This window comes from Falco naumanni, chromosome 9, assembly GCF_017639655.2.
Source record: "Falco naumanni isolate bFalNau1 chromosome 9, bFalNau1.pat, whole genome shotgun sequence".
In the NCBI taxonomy this organism is placed as follows: domain Eukaryota; kingdom Metazoa; phylum Chordata; class Aves; order Falconiformes; family Falconidae; genus Falco; species Falco naumanni.
The window spans coordinates 9,399,071-9,416,334 of NC_054062.1; the positions used below are offsets into that span (position 1 = coordinate 9,399,071).

Here is a 17,264-nt window from a genome sequence, read left to right on the forward strand (position 1 = left end):
AATACATTTTTAAATATTTGTGCAGATTTTTTAAAATGGCTAGGTTCTGAATGTATAGGGCAACAGAACACAACTCAAAGCCCAATTTAAAGAAAGTATGTTTTGAGCAGGCATCAACAGATAGACTGAAAAGCAAGGCATAGGTTTTTTTTAGATGTTGAGTGGACTAAATGCAATGTGAATTTATCTGCAAACCATCTGTGATTTCTGGTATTTTTTGATGCCTTCACAGCTCTAATTTTAAGCAGTTATGTAGCCTTTAAATAATGATACTTTCTTCCCATTTGGTTTTACATCAGATTCCATACTTGATCACTGAATGCTTAAAGAAAAGAAGTAGCTGAGCATCCTTCTCTGCAGATTGCACACATACAGAATAAAACAGCAGCCTTTTATTTTTGCAAGTAAAATTTGACATATTTTGGGACAGAATTCCGCATGCATAAAATAACACCAGTTTTGCTGGGTACGGTTTACTTTTTGTATTTTGCTTTACACTTCTCATGTAAATTCAGTGCTGGGATAAGGTGTTAAGTTGACATCCCCAGGGACCGCAACTCCAGAAGCAGCACAGCATAACAGCAGGTCTCTTTGAATTATCTTAAAACTGGTATCAAGGGTGCCAGTTTTATCAGATAAGAGGGAATTGAAGAGCCATAATCCATCCAGTCCTTAGTGGTTCTGCAGAAAAATCTATTATGTGTTGGATTTTCTGTGTGTGATGTGGACACCTTATAACCGTAAACTGAAACAAAACACTATGGATAAGGAACAGAGTAGCCACTCAAAAATTGTAGTTCCTACAGTTACAGTGACCCCCTAAGGGAGCGAAGAGGCCTCCACGTCTGTTTTGCAACATTGTGATGTGGGGGAATATCCTTTAGAATGTAAGCCTGGTAGCCAGAGAGCGTGAAACAATACCGAGCTAACTCTAGTCGTCTGATGATAACTACATCATTGTCAGCTCTGTTCATGATTTCACTGTTTCTTCTGGCAGGAGTGTCCTGATAAGATTTTTGCTCACTACTGTTGGATATAGTGGGAGATTCTGATCCAGGGAACCACAGGAAAGAAATAGCAGTGAAGATCAAGGCTTCTCCCAACCAAACATGTCTTGCCGTTCCAACCTTGCCTAATAGGAAGCAGGACGCATTCCCTTCTCTTGGCAAAAGCCTCAAACATGAGTCGATAATCCCCCAGCTTCTCTTCTGTTTCAATAATGCATCATGTAGTAAACTCTGTGGCTAACTAACTGAAGACTGGAAAAAATTAATAGGAATATAAAACCAGCAAGTATATCTTGCACTATTGAGCATCACAATTATTTGGGGAAAAAGAAAAAGTTTATTAAATTTGTCTGAAATTCTGTCAAGAATGTAGCGATGAAGTATGAAGAAATGAAGAGGCCTTCGTGATGAATATCAGTCCAGCTTGCCACAGAATAAATATCAGCATTTATCTATCTCAGAGGAAGATAAAGATAATTTCTTATGATGTGAGTTATCCCAAATGTTGAGTGCTGTCCAGACGTTTAATGAGGGATTATCTGCACTTGCTATGAAACCCCATAGTTGCCATTAGTTTTCTCTCCTGACAAAAAAAAATTAATTTCTCTTAAATGTGAATACATTTCTAATTGGGCATTTTCTTCCCTAACAAATTGTTTACAGTACCTCTGCAAGGATTCTGAAATCATCACTTTTCTCTGATGCTGCTGATTAATTACAGCCCACTTGGTTCTTCGTAGCTGCAATTTGAGTAATATTGCCTTAGCATACTTTGCTGTGAAAGGTTCATCTTAATTACATGCTCCCCAGCCAAGCTTCTGCTTCAGAAGAGAACTGTACTTCTCTTGTCAAGCTGCATGTGATGCCAGGTTGGATTGTTAGTTTCCCCCCTCCCTTTCTTTCCAAGTGAGTTCAGAGCTTCTGTACGTTACGAGACTGACAGCACCCAAAATGAAATTCTCTCTTTAGCCACAGAACAGATCCAGAACTGGCAGTTCACTGCAGTCTTCTCTATTCCATCCCTTAGTCTACATGGCACAGTGCAGCAGTGTGTGGAGATAACTGGGCTAGCTGTAGTACCACGGTCTTAGCAGAGCAGTCTGCCAGAGCTAATTAGCAACGCTGAGAGGCAGGGTTTATTAGTTTGGTCAGAACACTGAACTAACAGAGCAGGCTGCTTCCAGGACTGCGGTTGCTGTTTGTGTCTCTCTCTACATGGCGCTGTGCCGTGCAATGTGGATACAACCCACATGCTTTAAATGTAATCTTGCTTTGGATGGAGATCACTAGGTGCTTGAACTTCTGGTGGAGAGGATACAAGATGTCAGTGCTGATGCTTGTTCAGATGTGGATATGTCTCCATGTTGGGCTACCCAAATAATTTTGCAGGAACCCACTCAACAGCTGTCAGATAGTAAGATTTTTGGATGTTTTGAACATCAGCTGGATTCTTGCTTTTATATTTTACTAGTGATTTTAAGGCAAAAACATTTTTATTGGTACTTTGGAGATGTCCTTATTTCACATATTTTATATCCATAACACACACTTAGAATATACCTATAATGAAGATGAAAATAAGCATACTGCCTTGGTTTGGGCAAGCTGCCACTTAAGGAATATTGCTTAAAAGAAAGCAGTGAGCAATGCAGGCAAGGCAATGCCCTACAAATGAGCACACTAAATTATGCAGGCTTTTCCTTATAGACGTGGGAAAACAGGAGGAGGAGCAATAAGAGGAACAGGATCTCCTGCTCTCTTCTTTAGCGTTATCTTTAGGTGTTGAAGCAGAGTCTGCCTTAACTCCCCATGGAGCCAACATTCTTAGTGCTCTGAATTGCCCATTGTCTGTGCAGGAGTACTTGGCTCCTCATTTATTCACAGAAAAGCAGATCCCTGGAGCAAAAAATGTGAATGCCCTCTTTTGAGTTTCTAAGCCAAAGCTACATTGTGCTCAAATGGTTCTGTATACATCTATGGGTTTGTTTTCAGGCCACTGTTTTGCCATTACAGTTTAAAAACGGTCAAACCATCATCAAGCCCGCTTACTGTTCCAGGTAGGATATAAAATCAAAAATCCTTGCACTTGGGCACCACAGTTATGGGAATCTTGAAGATAGTTAAAATAAATGTGACTTTAACAGCTGAAAATAGGTGTTTAAAAAGAATAAATCTCACACCAGAGGGAAAGAAATGGAGAAGAATCGTCCATTTCCAAAGGAAAACATGTAAGTTACACGCATCTGCAATGTGCACCCAGCGTCTGAATTTAGCAGTGAGAGGAAAAAAGAATAATGCCATGCAGGAACGATCTTCCAGCCTACAAGTATTCCCTCATAGTAACACAGTACCTTCTTGACCATTCTATTATAGTCCAAAGAAAGGTATTTTATATGTAACATAACTAATACTATAGATCCATAAACAGTTTAAGTTGCCAGTCTGGCTGAGATAGTCTTGTCCTTTCTGCCTCTGGCTGCTATTCTTCCATTCAGTGCCTTTTTTTACACAAAGAACTACTCCTATCTTGCTCATATTTGCCTTACTAAGTGTGCTCAGCCCATTGCCGATTCTTTAAAATACACCACTGTATTTTTCACTGTTTATGTAGGCTGAACTACGTTGCTTCAGACTATTGCTTCCAGGTTTGCTTTACCTCTGTGCTCAGATACAACAGCGTTACTAAGCTGAAGAGAAGTAGAACCACAGCCTTTTCGTTTTCTCATTCTTCATGCTAAGTAATAAGGTTTCACTTACCAATACCTTGCATGTTGTCTGAGAACATTTAGTTGATTGGATACAATTTTCAGAGCCCATCGCATAGTAGACAGAAAAGTGTCAGTGAGTGGAGGGCTAAGCCTCGCTTCACTTGGCCACTGACGCATCTGCTGCTCCTTGTTGTATTCATTTCCATTTTACATATTAAAAAAGCACCCCTGACTAAAGGATCTGACTGTATGGATTGTGCTTACTGAATTAATACCTTTATGAAAGTGGTTGTTATTTACTTTAAAAGTTGAGAAAACAAAAACCCTAGCCCTGTGTTCCCTCTGTGGAGCAACTATTGGCCTGTGGAGTGCTTAATTTATCTTAGCTCTATTTATTTTAGCTGCATTCAAGGGTGAAAAGAGCTGGTGGTGGCATTGGAAACATAAGCAGCTCCTACAAAATCAAACTAGCGCTACTTAGCGCTATGAAAGCCCTCTTGAACTTTGTGGTGCTTTGCAAACATTTGATAATGAAGGCCTGTTGATCTCAGCAGTAATCATGACCGAGACATGAACTGTACCAGGGGCCCAACCTTCACATCTTCAGTCTGTCCATAAGCATAATATATAAAGAAGTATATAATATATGTATAGACGTATTCTTGCCTGCTTCCAGCCAAGCACAGCTGTTGTGGCAGGACAGGGGCCCATGCTTCCTATTTTAAATGGTTTTATTTCTGGCCCCATGCCTGGAAAACACCCTACAGATCCACTGAACATCCAGAGGAGGGAATACAGCCTATACTGCGGGCAGAGAATGATGCACAGCACAGGAAAATAAAAGAAGACATTTGGCTGGGAAAAAAAATGGATTTCTGAGGAAGGACGGGGTGCAGACGGCAGTGCTCATCTCTCGGGCCCCGGGGGCCGCGCAGACATCTATCTCCTCAGCCGCTCCCGGCACGGGGCAGAACCGCCTCTCCTGAAGAAACCCCTGAAATTAGAGAAAGAGGATACAAAGCTCAAAAGCGCGATGTTGCGCCGCCCCCGCTCACGGCGCAGCGCCGCGGCCCGCCCAGCCCCGGGCTCCCACCGCCCCCTCAGAGCCCGGACTCCATTTCCCAGCCTGCCCCGCGCCGCCGCGGCTTCGCGCGCTGCTCGCGGCCCGCCGCGGGAGGCCGGGCCCGGCCGGCCAAGATGGCGGAGGGGGTGCTGAGCCCCGGGGTGAACCTGGAGGCCTTCTCCCAGGCCATCGCCGCTATCCAGGCGCTGCGCTCCAGCGTGACGCGGGTCTTCGACTGCCTGAAGGATGGGATGCGGAACAAGGAGACCCTGGAGGGCCGCGAGAAGGGCTTCGTGGCCGCCTTCCAGGAGAGCCTGCACTCTGTCAGCCGCGACCTGGGGTGAGCAGCCGGCCCTGAGGGGCCTCCCCCCGCCTCGGTGTGCGGCGGGCCCCGGCGGGGAGAGGGGTCCCGGGGTGCCCCCCAGGGCCCCGGCGCCCCCAGGGCCTGTCCCCTCGGAGGCGCCGGGGGGCCCTGGCCACTCCCGGGGAAAGTTTTAGGCAAATAAATGTGAAGACGCTCCGGTTTATTCCTTCCAGCGTCCTGCGCCTTGCCCCTTCGTGGGTTTCACTCCAGAGTCTCAAAAGGGGTGAATGCTGCTCGCAGTATTTACCTGGCGTTTGTTCTTGCCTTGTTTTAAAAAAGGAGCCCTCGGTGGGGTTGCATTGGCGAGGTGAATGCTCCTGCTTGCAGGGAGACTCTTCTCTGTTTTTTTAAAAAAATATAATTAAATGCTTTTTAGGCTCTGTCTATTCAGTAGCATTCAAGTGGCTCAAGAATGACCATTTTATTACCGAAACCTGTAAGGTTGGAAAGGTAGTGTAGGTAAGTATGCTTGGTTGCTACCAGCAGGTGTGTTTTGTGTAAATAAAGTGTTGAGGCTGATGGTCCATGTGGATGCTCCCGGGAGGCTGTTACCCTGGGTTGTGTCCTCCTGGGAGCCATCAGCGCTCTCCCAGGAGGTGGCCAAAGGCAGGGTGAGCACATAACCGCCCGTTCCCAGCACATCCTCTGGCCTCCAGAGGTTTAGCATTCAGGGTCTGGTGTACAAGAATTTGTTTCTTGCTGTCTAATAGGTCTTGCTGAGTTTTAGTTCTGGTCGTGGTAATATAATTTGTTGCCTACATCTTCCCTTGTGCTGGGAAAGATGGTAGGTAATTATTCTGTCAATAATGTTATACACAACTTTATAGGCTTCTCTTGTATCTCTTTGTTTTTTATTGTTTTCCATTTCGGGAACCGTGAAGCCTCCTCATCTGGAGCCTGTGCCATTTCTTTGGTTATCCTTGTCTGGCTAGTAGCTTTGTAAAGAATTTTCTAGTATTACCCCGAAGTCTTGTTCCCGAACAATAATAGGTAGCAATTGGCTCTGACCTATCCGTCTCGTGTGTAGTGTATTACCCTCCTCTGCTTTGTAGTTTATCATCCAGTATTTCAGTGCTGTGGAGTTCTTGTACGATTCTGTGCAGTCAGTCCCTGTCTTTACTACACCTGAGAGTAGCTTCATCATCAGACTTCACCAGTTCTTTTTTCACTGTCTCTTCCACTGCACTAGTGAATGTACTTACCAGTGCTTTGGTGACCATTTCTTTCCTGGTTTCTTGTGAGATAACTTTTTTGATGTTTTGAAGTATATTTAATTTGCCTTTTTTGAAACATAACTGCCACAAAATACTGTAACGTATATAGCTTCTAAGTGTTATGTTACATATTCTATTACATATTTGGGAAGTAGTAAGGGAATACTCCAAGGTGTATTGAAGTTAATGTTATGGGTGGGCTTCAAAAGAATTGACTGGGATCCCTGTTCAACAAGTCCTTAGTTACTATGTCTGTTCACATTTATTTTATTGTATTCTTTTGTCAAGAAATGTTAAGCACGTTCCTGAGTGTTCACAGTACCAGGGGCTTAAAAAGAATGTAGGCCATGGAAACTTGAAGGAATAATGATTAGTAAAGGAGAATTTTGTGGTAGTGGTGTGGAAGTCCATTAATTGTCAGTTCCCTGATTGTTGGTCTTTACTTTTGTAACCTTCATTAATGCAAATTGAGATATTTGGGATTTTTCTTTACAGAGAGTTTCAGAAGTCACCTTTTGAAGGGTCTGAATTCTGCTTTTAATTTAGTGGAAGTTCTAAAGTTCAGGGTAGATGTAACATTCAGAAGTCAAAAGGAAAGGCACCTGATTAGTCATGTCACTTGAAAAATCACATTTTAGATCTGTGTGAAGTAGCCAGTCTTTCTTCTACAGTTGATTAATGCAAGCTTTAAAAATTGCTTAACTTTTGTTATTATTAAATGTAGTGTTTGACAAATAAGATATGAAGAAATAATAGATCATTTCAGAGTGAGATTTTTTTCATGGAAGAATGGTGCTTATTACGTTTTAGTTGAGTATTTTATGCATGTCTACAAATGTACAAATTACTCATGGAAATCAGATGTTTCCTTGCCCTGAGAAATTGGAATGCATATGCTTGCTTAGAGTAATCACAGACTTCATGGGACCATCTCTGGGCTTAGGACTAATGCCAGTTCCTCTGAATATTTATGAGGACAATGTTAATTTCTAGCTCTTTAATAAAATGATGAGGCATCTGGCTGGTTGATGTTTAAAAAAATATTCTAGTATCGCATGCAATGCTAAAGTCAGAATTCTGTGGTTTCTGAGGGTGTGCCTTGCTCAGAAGATGTCCTGGGTTGTGGAAGTGCTTATGAACAGAACAGGACCTGCCATAGGTTGACTCTTTCCAGATTGTCTTAAAAAGACTCTTGACTTGTACTTTCTCTCCTAAGAAGCATTGAGCTTAATGACTAACAGGCTACTTCAGAATGTTTGGATAATGAGTGGTTATGTTTTTTATCAAATTGGGGAGGTATTTAAAACTCACTTAGATATTAAAATAGAGTTCATGCATGATTGCTGTTCCTGCAGGAGGATTGTGCATCTTAGATATCTGTATTGGCAGATCTGAGTTTAAAAATAATGCCAATCTCTTTTCTTTCAGTGAACTGGAGCGTCTGAGCAACCTAGTTGGTAAACCGTCGGAGAACCACCCCCTGCACAATAGTGGACTGTTGAGCCTAGATCCCGTTCAGGACAAAACACCTCTTTACAGCCAACTTCTTCAAGCCTACAAATGGTCAAATAAGGTAATGGAATACATCAGTGTATTCCTACAGAGTGTGTGATTTGTGGTACACTAGACCTGTAAGCGTTTGAGACTGTCAAAATTGCTGAGTTTTTTTTTTTAATGAAGTTGAGGGGCATAATACATACTTTCAAGGGTAAAAAATGGTACTTTAATTGAGAGGAGACTTCTGCGATACTGAGATGTGTCAGTTGTTTAGCATCTTACGTGAATATTAGATAAAAGTATGTAGTGTCCTTGCATCTGGCAGTAGACACTGTAGCAGAGGGCAGTGGGATATTAGAGCAGAGAATTACGAGCTTATATCACCTTCAAACCTATTTCTAGGAAAGAAACACATAGGGAAGTTGCCATCATCAGAAATCTTGATGCCTTTCCGTACCATTTTCTGCTGCTAAAAAACATTTGCACCTCCTCTCAGAAGTAACTTTGTATTCAACAACTTTGGCATACGTAGTATTTTCAGATGGTAGATATTGTTTTGAATTTGAAGTAATGTAAAAAAAAAAAAGATAATGCAGTTTTTCCCATTTTAAAAAAAAATGTTTTTGTTGAAAGAAAAATCTTATAAGCATAATTCAGTTTCATAAATTTGTATGCTGAATATATCTAGAGACAGAAATTGGGTAGGTATATTTCCTTCTCCGCTCAAAACATAGTCTACTTGTGTGTCAAAATCAGATGTGAGGAAAGGAGCATTCTTAATAAATAAGTAAACATTACGTTATTGCAATTATTACTGGTCTCTATCAGAGCACCGTTATGTTTCAAGTTGCCTGTTTCCATCCTGAGTTTTTTGCTCATGCTTATTACTTTTTATAGAAATGTTTAAATTAATAAGTTTAAAAGCTTTTTTAAAATTATGTTTTGAAATACTAGTGAGCTGTTACAAAGTGTAAAAGATGGATTAATCTCTGTTACAGTAATTATTACTAGTGACAGATTCCAGAGTTGTAGCTTTTAACAACCTTATACAAGACAGCAGGAGTAAGCAGGAATAATAAATCTGAAAATGTTTAGGGCATTAAAAGAAACAATTCCGCTTTAAATTATTTATGATGATACATGAACAAGTAAGACTTTCAGACTACACAAATACTTCGTAGGCAAATCATTGTTACACATTGAGCCAACCAATCTAATATTATTCAGATTTAAAATAGAATTCTACAATAATGTTTGTGTGAATACTGCAATAGTGTTTGTATAGTCACTTCTCAATATAAATGTGTTAATGTCTCCTAAAACCAGTAGAATTGCTAGAAAGTTGGTATGGTTGAACAATGAGGGACAGGAAGGATTTTTACATAGAGATTTATTAATTGATAATGTTTCACATGTGGTTGTGTTTCTTGCTGTTAGCAGGAGATTATTAGCACTGAAGAAAAAAACAAAACTATCTTAACATTTTTAGTATTCTGTGCATTTGTATACACAGTTAAATGTTCCAGGGGAAAACCAGTGGTTTTTTCTTTTATTTCTGTTGTCTTTGACTTCTGTTTTGCAGCCAAAATAAAGGATACTGTTTAAGTTGTATTTAAATTAAATTAATTTGTATTTAAATGCCTACTTGCTATCTAATGGTTCTTCTCAACTTCATTAGCATCCTGTCTGGGGTTTGCAATAACCAGCAGACATGGATAGGTTGCTCCTGTTTCTAACAGCAGATGTGTTGCCTGGGTGAGGGCATTAACTGCTGGGTTTACCATTAGCAGCAAAGACCCTGTTGATACTCTTGTCTGTTGCTGTTTAATTCTTCATTGCTAAAATACACTTCTTGAATAAGTGTTATTTCATTACATCTTTTGGCCACCTTCTGTTCCAATTATGTGTCTGGTGTTCTCTGTTGTTTCGAAGGGAGGATTTAGATGTGGTGATGTGTGAATACACTTTATGTCTGTCCGCATTTAATTTTTAATTTGTGACCCCTTTGTGGCTTGCTTGCTTGTATTTTTGATGAGCTGAGATAAGGGCATTTTCCTCTCCTTCGATTGTTCTTGCATTACTGATGACATGAATAGCCACATGGCTGCCAGGGGAGGATAGATGGAGTAGAGTTTCAGGGCTATGGTACAATTCCAAAAAGACATTCATGAAATATAGGGGAAAATGCGTACACAGACTTTATATTGCGTGTTTCAATGCATTCTTTTAGTTTTAAAACATGGGGAGGCTGGTAGTAGTAGCTTGTAGGACAATAATAAGGTCAGTAACAATAACCGGGCCATTTCATGAGAAGCAAATTACTGTCCAGTTATACCAAAGTAGTATTTGTAGTACTGCATACTGGAAAAAAAAAAGCTTTGCTGCATTATTTTTTATCTAAAGTTGAAAGAACAGTTAGAGGTATGAAATGGTAATTCTTAAAAAAAAACCACAACCCAAACCCCCAAAACCCAAACCAAAAATCCCTAGCATTTCAAAAGTTACCTATATATGGTAGTCTCTTTTAAAGGCTGAAATTTTAGTTGGTCCGCTTGTACCAGTATTTCTGCTCTGGAAACGATAGTCTCAGCTGGTTTTTGGAGAATACAGGGACAGCAACCTTTCAAATACCAAAAACCATATGAATCTCTTTAAAGCACAGACTACCAAATTGGTAGTTCTTTTTAGTATATAAATGTACCTAAAATTTAAGCAGTTTTGTAAATCTGGTGGTGGATCATAGCTACCTACCTGTATGACTCTTACTTTTCCCAGCAAAACTGATTGCATGAGTAATAGCTTGTTTAGTTCTGTTTTCTTAAATTTCAGCTGAGGCTGTGCTAGTTGTTGTTCTTTGTGGTCATGAGTTACTGGATGTTAGAATAGTTATTTCTTTGTATTTGCAGCTTTGTTTTGATGTTGGGTCAAACAAATGCCATTTTGATCAGGTCTTGGATGCATGGGCAAGCTTTTTAGAATAAGTGCCCGTGCTGAGTGTGAAGTGTAGTGAAGATGGTACAGACATAAATAGAAAATTCTGTTTAAGATGTGAATGTTAACATAGGAAACTAGGCTTACCTGATGCTTTTCAGCTTGTTTTATTTACCTCAATTAATACGTCTGGCTGTACCTGGTTATGTATTGTGAGAAGACCTGCATTTAGGTGTAAATTTACTGTCCTTACTCTTTAGCTTAGTACAGTAGAGATGGATTGTATTTAATTGTGAAAACTTTCCTTACAGAAGTGTGTTCTCTTGGCAGTGTGTGTTATTTATTAGCACCTGCTATCTTGATATTTACTTACTGTAGTTTACCCAATAGTTTTGCAGATGGTAAAGTTGTCCGTATAATGAAAGCAGCTGTTTGGGAACACAACAGCTTGTCAGATGCATTAATTACATACACATGCAATTGTAAAGGAACTTTACTTTTCCAGGTGTTCAACAGAGCTGACAAGCTACAGCTGAAAAACACAGGAAGCTGAAGTTGATCTTATTGCAAGCAACAGCTAAATGTTTTTTCTTCTTTGGTTTAGCTTCTTTTACGTATCGGTAGAAATCATACCAGTGAATTACTTTGCTGACTGTGGGGTGCATGGACGCATGCAGATGGCGTGCTTAGGGACATGGTTTAGTGGTGGACTTGGCAGTCCTGGGTTAATGGATGGACGTGATCTTAAAGGTCTTTTCCAACTTTAATGATTCTGTGTAGTAGCCATGGAATAGTATATAGGTCTACTCAATACGTTTTCTTTATTCCTCCTCCTCTTCAATTTTATTTAAGAAAAGAGGTTTTCTTCAGTACAGTTGAAGTGCTGTTTCCCAGAAGGATCCATATGTGCCCTCTAATGGAATACCAAAGATAATTATTAGATAAGATGAAAAATGAGCTATCATTCTGTATGAGTAACACAGATGAAGTGTTATCAGAAACTTAGGAAGTTTGTGGAAATCAGTAGGGTATTTTTCATGTGGACTGTCTCTGTTTAGTAACTGTAGTTGAATTCTGCTTTTAGTAGTTATGTACATAGCTTAGCTGTTGATTTTTTTTGTAATATGATTGTTGTGTCTGAGCAGCTGAAATCTAAGATGACAGTAGCAGTCAGAAAGGTTTCTATTTTGTATGCCTGCGGCCTGATACTGCTTGGAACAGTCAGTTGCCAGGTGCTTGCTTCTTGCATTATATTTGGAATTCAAGGGAAGCTACCACAGGGGAGAATGCATCAGCTATAAGTTTAGATGAAAGGAATTTTAAAAAGTCACTTACTAGACAGAAATTCTGATTAAGTTTTGATTTTTTTAAAAAAAGAGATGTGGCCTCATACTTGTGACAGAGCACTGGAAGAACTCACTTCTGTTGCTCTTCAGGACACTTCTATAACAAGCGCCCTGATGCTGGCCTTCCTTACTCCTGGGAGCTGCTTGTGTTCTGCAGTGGGCGAGACCTGGATCTCCTGTATAAGAACATCATTTACTAAGCAACTGTGTGTTTCTTTGTATTCTCAATACTGGGTGACAAAGGGCTTTTGTGGGGGGAAAAATAATTACTTGTGAATGATATTATTAAACCAGTATTGTATACTTACCCATATATGAAAAGTTAGTAAAGTTTGTGATGGTGTGCTTGTCTGATTCAGCTACAGTAATGCTGGTGGTCAGAGTAGATGCCGGATTTTGGGAATCCAGGAGTTTGAACTCAGTCTTTGAGTGGTATAAACTTTTCTGTTCCATCTGCTGCTTTAGTGAGGTTATTTATTGCCTGTAGCGTGTATTTGTTCATCCTCTTTGCCCTTGGCAAAGCATTTGTATACCTTTGCCCTGTACATGCCCAAGGCAGTGTTTGTTAAGGTGTTTCCGTTGACTCCAGTGGAACAGAAAATCTGCAGCGTATTATACGTCCACTGAGCAAGGCAAATGCTTTGTAAGGCAAGTTTCCCCTCTTTTAATGGGGTGCTGTCAAGTAGCTCATGCCCAACATTTGAGCTTTACTCACTGATAAAGATTCTTTGCTTATATGCTTCTGTTTATTTGAAGGGTATATGCAAAATGGATGAACTACCAAACAGCACTAAAGAATTACTGAATTACTCTTTCTACCAGACTTAAACATGGAGTTTGTTGGGTAGTGGCAAACTAGGTCTTCCCTGAGTTCCTGAGTGGCAGCAGTATTAGCTTGCCCAAGTGAAAATACTGTCTTCTGTAAGTCATCTGTCCTTCCCTTCCCCACCCCTTTGCAGTAAAGAGTTTGTTTTCAGACTTTCACATAATATTATTAAGAGCAAAAATGATGGAAATTTAGAACGATCGTAGTCTTGAACAGGTGATGTTATTTTGTTTCCTTGATTTTTAACTTCACTGAAGTGCAGTGTTGTGTGCTCTGCTGTTTTCAGAGTTGCATTTGTCTGTCTACTTCAATTCCAACACATCAGTGGTTTGAACCAGTGTGCATAGATGTGAGTGATGATGGTATTGTTTTATCATTGTGAGATGGTACTTAAAAACCATGACATTGGTGTGTCTGGAAAGGCTGTTATCTACTACTTCAAGCAGAAAGCGAAAAATCAACTTTTTTGACTGTGACTCTGGGTGAGCAGGATTTAGATCAAATTATTAATTTACTCGTCTGTGAAAATGAGATTATGGCGACTGGCATAAACTTTACAGTATCAGTCAGTGTATTGTAAACATTCCAAGTGAAGGGATGCTGGACAGGAGTTGTCATAAATTTATTTAAGAGTAATATGCTGGCAAATACAAAACGAAAAAAAAAATACTGTTGTTCTACATGTTGAGATACACTAAAACATATTTGGATTTAAATTTGTTACTTCATAGCTTCCTCTTGTTTTTTACATAAATTTAAAATCGAACTCTTGAGATTACCATTAATGAGTTAAAATGATTTTCTGTCACATGACAGAAGAGAAAAGGAATATATAGGTTTTGTTTATTAAATTATTTTGATGTGTTCCCTGATAAATGATTTGTATAAATTGTGTTTGTTGTAGGTCTCAAAAAAAGAAATCAATAGAGCTTGTAGAGAAAGTCCAGACTTGTTACGACTGCCCTTGGTAGCTTAGTATTGATTAGACACAAATATTGAGTTTAATGACAATAAATGACATTAAATGTTAACCATAATAGTAGAGGAGCACTGTTGAAGTGAGGGGTTTTTTTAATCTTGATTGTAAAATGAAGTGTTCATTCCAAGGAACATTAATTTTAATTTTTGGATGTGCTCAAAAATTTTGAATTTAATGTAGTTTTACAGTAGCATGGTCAATGTAACTGAATTACTATGTTGGCTGTTCTTTGGAAGTTCAGGCAGCTGGCCAAGATTTTGTCCTTTCAGGACTTTTTTTTCCTACAAAAATGCAGTATTATAATATTGTGACATACTATTGCATGGAGATTGAGCTTACACTGCTGAGATTTCATCCAGCCAAACTGGGGAACACTGTCTCGTCTGTCACTGATACAGTACACCTGAAATCTGGCATTGTGGAAAACTGGATCATAGTAACTGGATCATCTGCTTGCCCAGTGTTCCTGGAGGCTGCTTTTGAAGATCACCTGTACTTGCTGGGGTAGGCGTGGGAAAGTCAGTGGTGCAGCTTCAGTTACTGGTATTCTTAGTAAGCAGGAGCTCTGAAGAAGTTACTTAAAGAAAAGATTTGAAGTGGCCAAAATCCCTTGGTTTGCTCATAGAAGGGAACAAATGAAAAAAATCAAGTAAGATATGAATTGGAGCAGTGACGAGTCCCTGCAAGGATCTCTCTGTTGTACTCTGGAGAGCACAGTTTAATCTGCTTTGAGAACAGAATCAGCGGTTCGTAGAGCAAACCGGAGTGGGAAGGCCTTTCGGGATTACTGGCTGTGGGTTTTTTTCCTGTGCAGATAAGCCATGGGAGTTTATATTCTTGTCACTGCAGAAATAAATGATAGACGAACTGGTGTTTTCTTATACATGGGGCACAAAATAGGAGCTGGGCCATTTGGATTCTATTCTTGCTTTTCTTATTAATTGTTGTTGTAACCTTGAACAGGATGCATGATTTTTTTTCTGTGCCTCATTTTTCTTAAGGCTAAAATAGGATAATACTACTTAACCTACTTCTTGGAAGAGTTTCTCGTCTAAATGTGTCTCAAGTGCATTGGGTTCTTTGGACAGAAATGCTTTGTAGATGCCAAGTATTATACAGCTAGTGACTAATGTTGTTTGCCTGGCAGTCTGGAAAAATGCCCTTTATGGGCTTTTAATTTTGTGCGATTTTAGGCAAATGTTTTGGTGAAATGCCCTTGCTGTTCAGAATTACATAAATGTTCTTTTTTTTGGTTTTGGTTGTTTTTTGTGTTTTTAATATGACTAGGGAACAGGTGGTTACCTCTTTGCTTCCAGCTGTCATGGTTATTAATTATTGCTCAGTTGTCTGCCTGGAGAATATTGAGTTTTATTATTGCAGGGTTGGTTTTAGTGACCAGTAACAGCAGAGGTGGCAAATTCGGCTGTTGTGCAAATTATCCTTGATATTACAGTGAGAGGGGAAAAAGTGCTTGTACCAAAATGTAAGGGTGCGGGGGTGCGGGGCTGGAATTACAATAGTCTATGTATACTTTGCTGCAGAGGGAAGAAAGTGGGACACACCATTTTTCTGAGGGTCTCTGACCTATGCAATGATAGGTTTTTTTTTAAAAAAAGTGAATATAGTGAGAGGGGGAAAAATAGTGACAGCCATAATTAAAACAGGGAAGCATAATAATTGCAACAGTAAAAGTGTAAAAGTAAAGGCAGTCACCAGCTACTGTATGCTGGATGGGATTTATTCTCCCTAGAGATCCTGCCTAGAGCAGCATCTGGGGGCACTGGGGACGGAGAACATCAGTTGCATCCTCCAAAAACAGATGGATGTATCATACCTCCTCAGCTGGGAGTCCCTGGAATCTTCAGCTCTTGGGCTCTTGTGTTTCTTTGCCTTTGACCCCTATGCTGGTTTTGAACAAAAGTCCAACTTGGGCCTTTTAAAACTACTTTATTGTTACAGTGTATAACTATAAAAGTGTTTTTGATACCTAGTAATTGGAAAAAAAGGAAATGAAGATTACCAGTTTATTTTTTCTGTGCACTACTGGAAAGATGCTGGGGCAGGTAAGAATTTGTCGCATATGCTGCCTTGTGCCAGTGTGCTGGTTAGCTGCATTTCTCTGACACTTTAGTAGACTGAGGTGTATTTGTTACATCAGGAGGAGTGATGATGAGTAACTTGTTGCTTAAAAAAAATGATAAATTATTAGTCTTTCATTCTGGCTTGTTTTGTAGTTTGAATTCTTTATATCTGTGATCTTCCCAGAGTTACAATAGTAATAATTGACACAAGAATGCTATTGTGAAATAAGGTTACATGTGTCCAAACAGAATTTGCCTGCCTTACTGGATTTTATTGCAATATTTTGTTTCAAATCTGAAGCAGCCCGAGAGCATAATATGGTGTTTTCCTATTGTTGTGCCTGGTGTTTGTTGTTATTCAACAGTAGTTTTCAAGGCACTGATCAAAATAATGCTGTAAGCAGTACCAGTCTCACTTTTCCTAATTATGGGAAGTGATCTATCAATACACACTATTATAAATCACAGCCCGCTTGTCAGCTGGTGGGAATTATTTAATGCTTTGCAACACCTTTATTTGCTAATGAGTGGGGTTTTTCCCCCCCCCCCCTTTTTCTTTGATAAGTATTAATGTTCTAGCTGTTAGCCTATTTCAGGATGGAAATGATTGATGTCGCTCTACTTTAACCAGAATACTTCTGCCCACTCCTGGTTCTTCTTCCCCTAACTCCTTTTTTTCGTCCACAAGAACTCTTCACAGAGGTCATGTTGAATGGCAGAATTATGTAATTTGTAAGTCAGCCATCACTTTCCCTTTCTAAGCTGTATAACGTGGTCATCAAACCAAATTGACTAAAACTGCATTGTTTTGTATTAATAACAGACTTTGAATCAAACCAAGCCATGCACAGGCACAGAAGTGCAGTATATACATGAATAAGTCGTGGTACAACCATTAGGTCAGCAGAAAAGGCTTTACTTTTAGAAGCTGAGAAATACAACAAAGCGTAACTGGAAATCAGTGTTAGCTGGGGATTAACTGAAGGACACATAGGACTGCAGAACGAGAGCAGTGTTGTAAGAAACCCTTGGACCCACCGTTCCTTTGAATTTCATGTTTCCCTGCTGCCTCAGCTCTTGGTGGCTCGGACTGATGAAAGCCTGACTTATCATCTAGTGGGTAGTGGCCACCATGAAAGCACAGAGGATGTTTTCAGAGATTCAAAAGTTGTGTGCTGCTTTCTTTGAAGCAAATTAAAGATGTTTGTAAAGCATTTAGGGACCTTCATATGAAGGGCATTCAAGGAA

The 17,264-nt window shown here is 39.7% G+C and overlaps 1 protein-coding gene across 1 annotated transcript in view; it reads left to right on the plus strand.

Annotated features, from left to right (window-relative positions):
- Positions 1-4,888: 4,888 nt before the first annotated feature.
- Positions 4,889-17,264, plus strand: part of MED27 (mediator complex subunit 27) — a 94,142-nt gene continuing 81,766 nt past the window's right edge. Inside the window, exons 1-2 of the mRNA XM_040606808.1 lie at positions 4,889-5,118; positions 7,785-7,929. Of these exons, the coding sequence (XP_040462742.1) occupies positions 4,913-5,118; positions 7,785-7,929 (351 nt within the window). The 5' untranslated portion in view covers positions 4,889-4,912. The remainder of the gene's footprint in view (positions 5,119-7,784; positions 7,930-17,264) is intronic.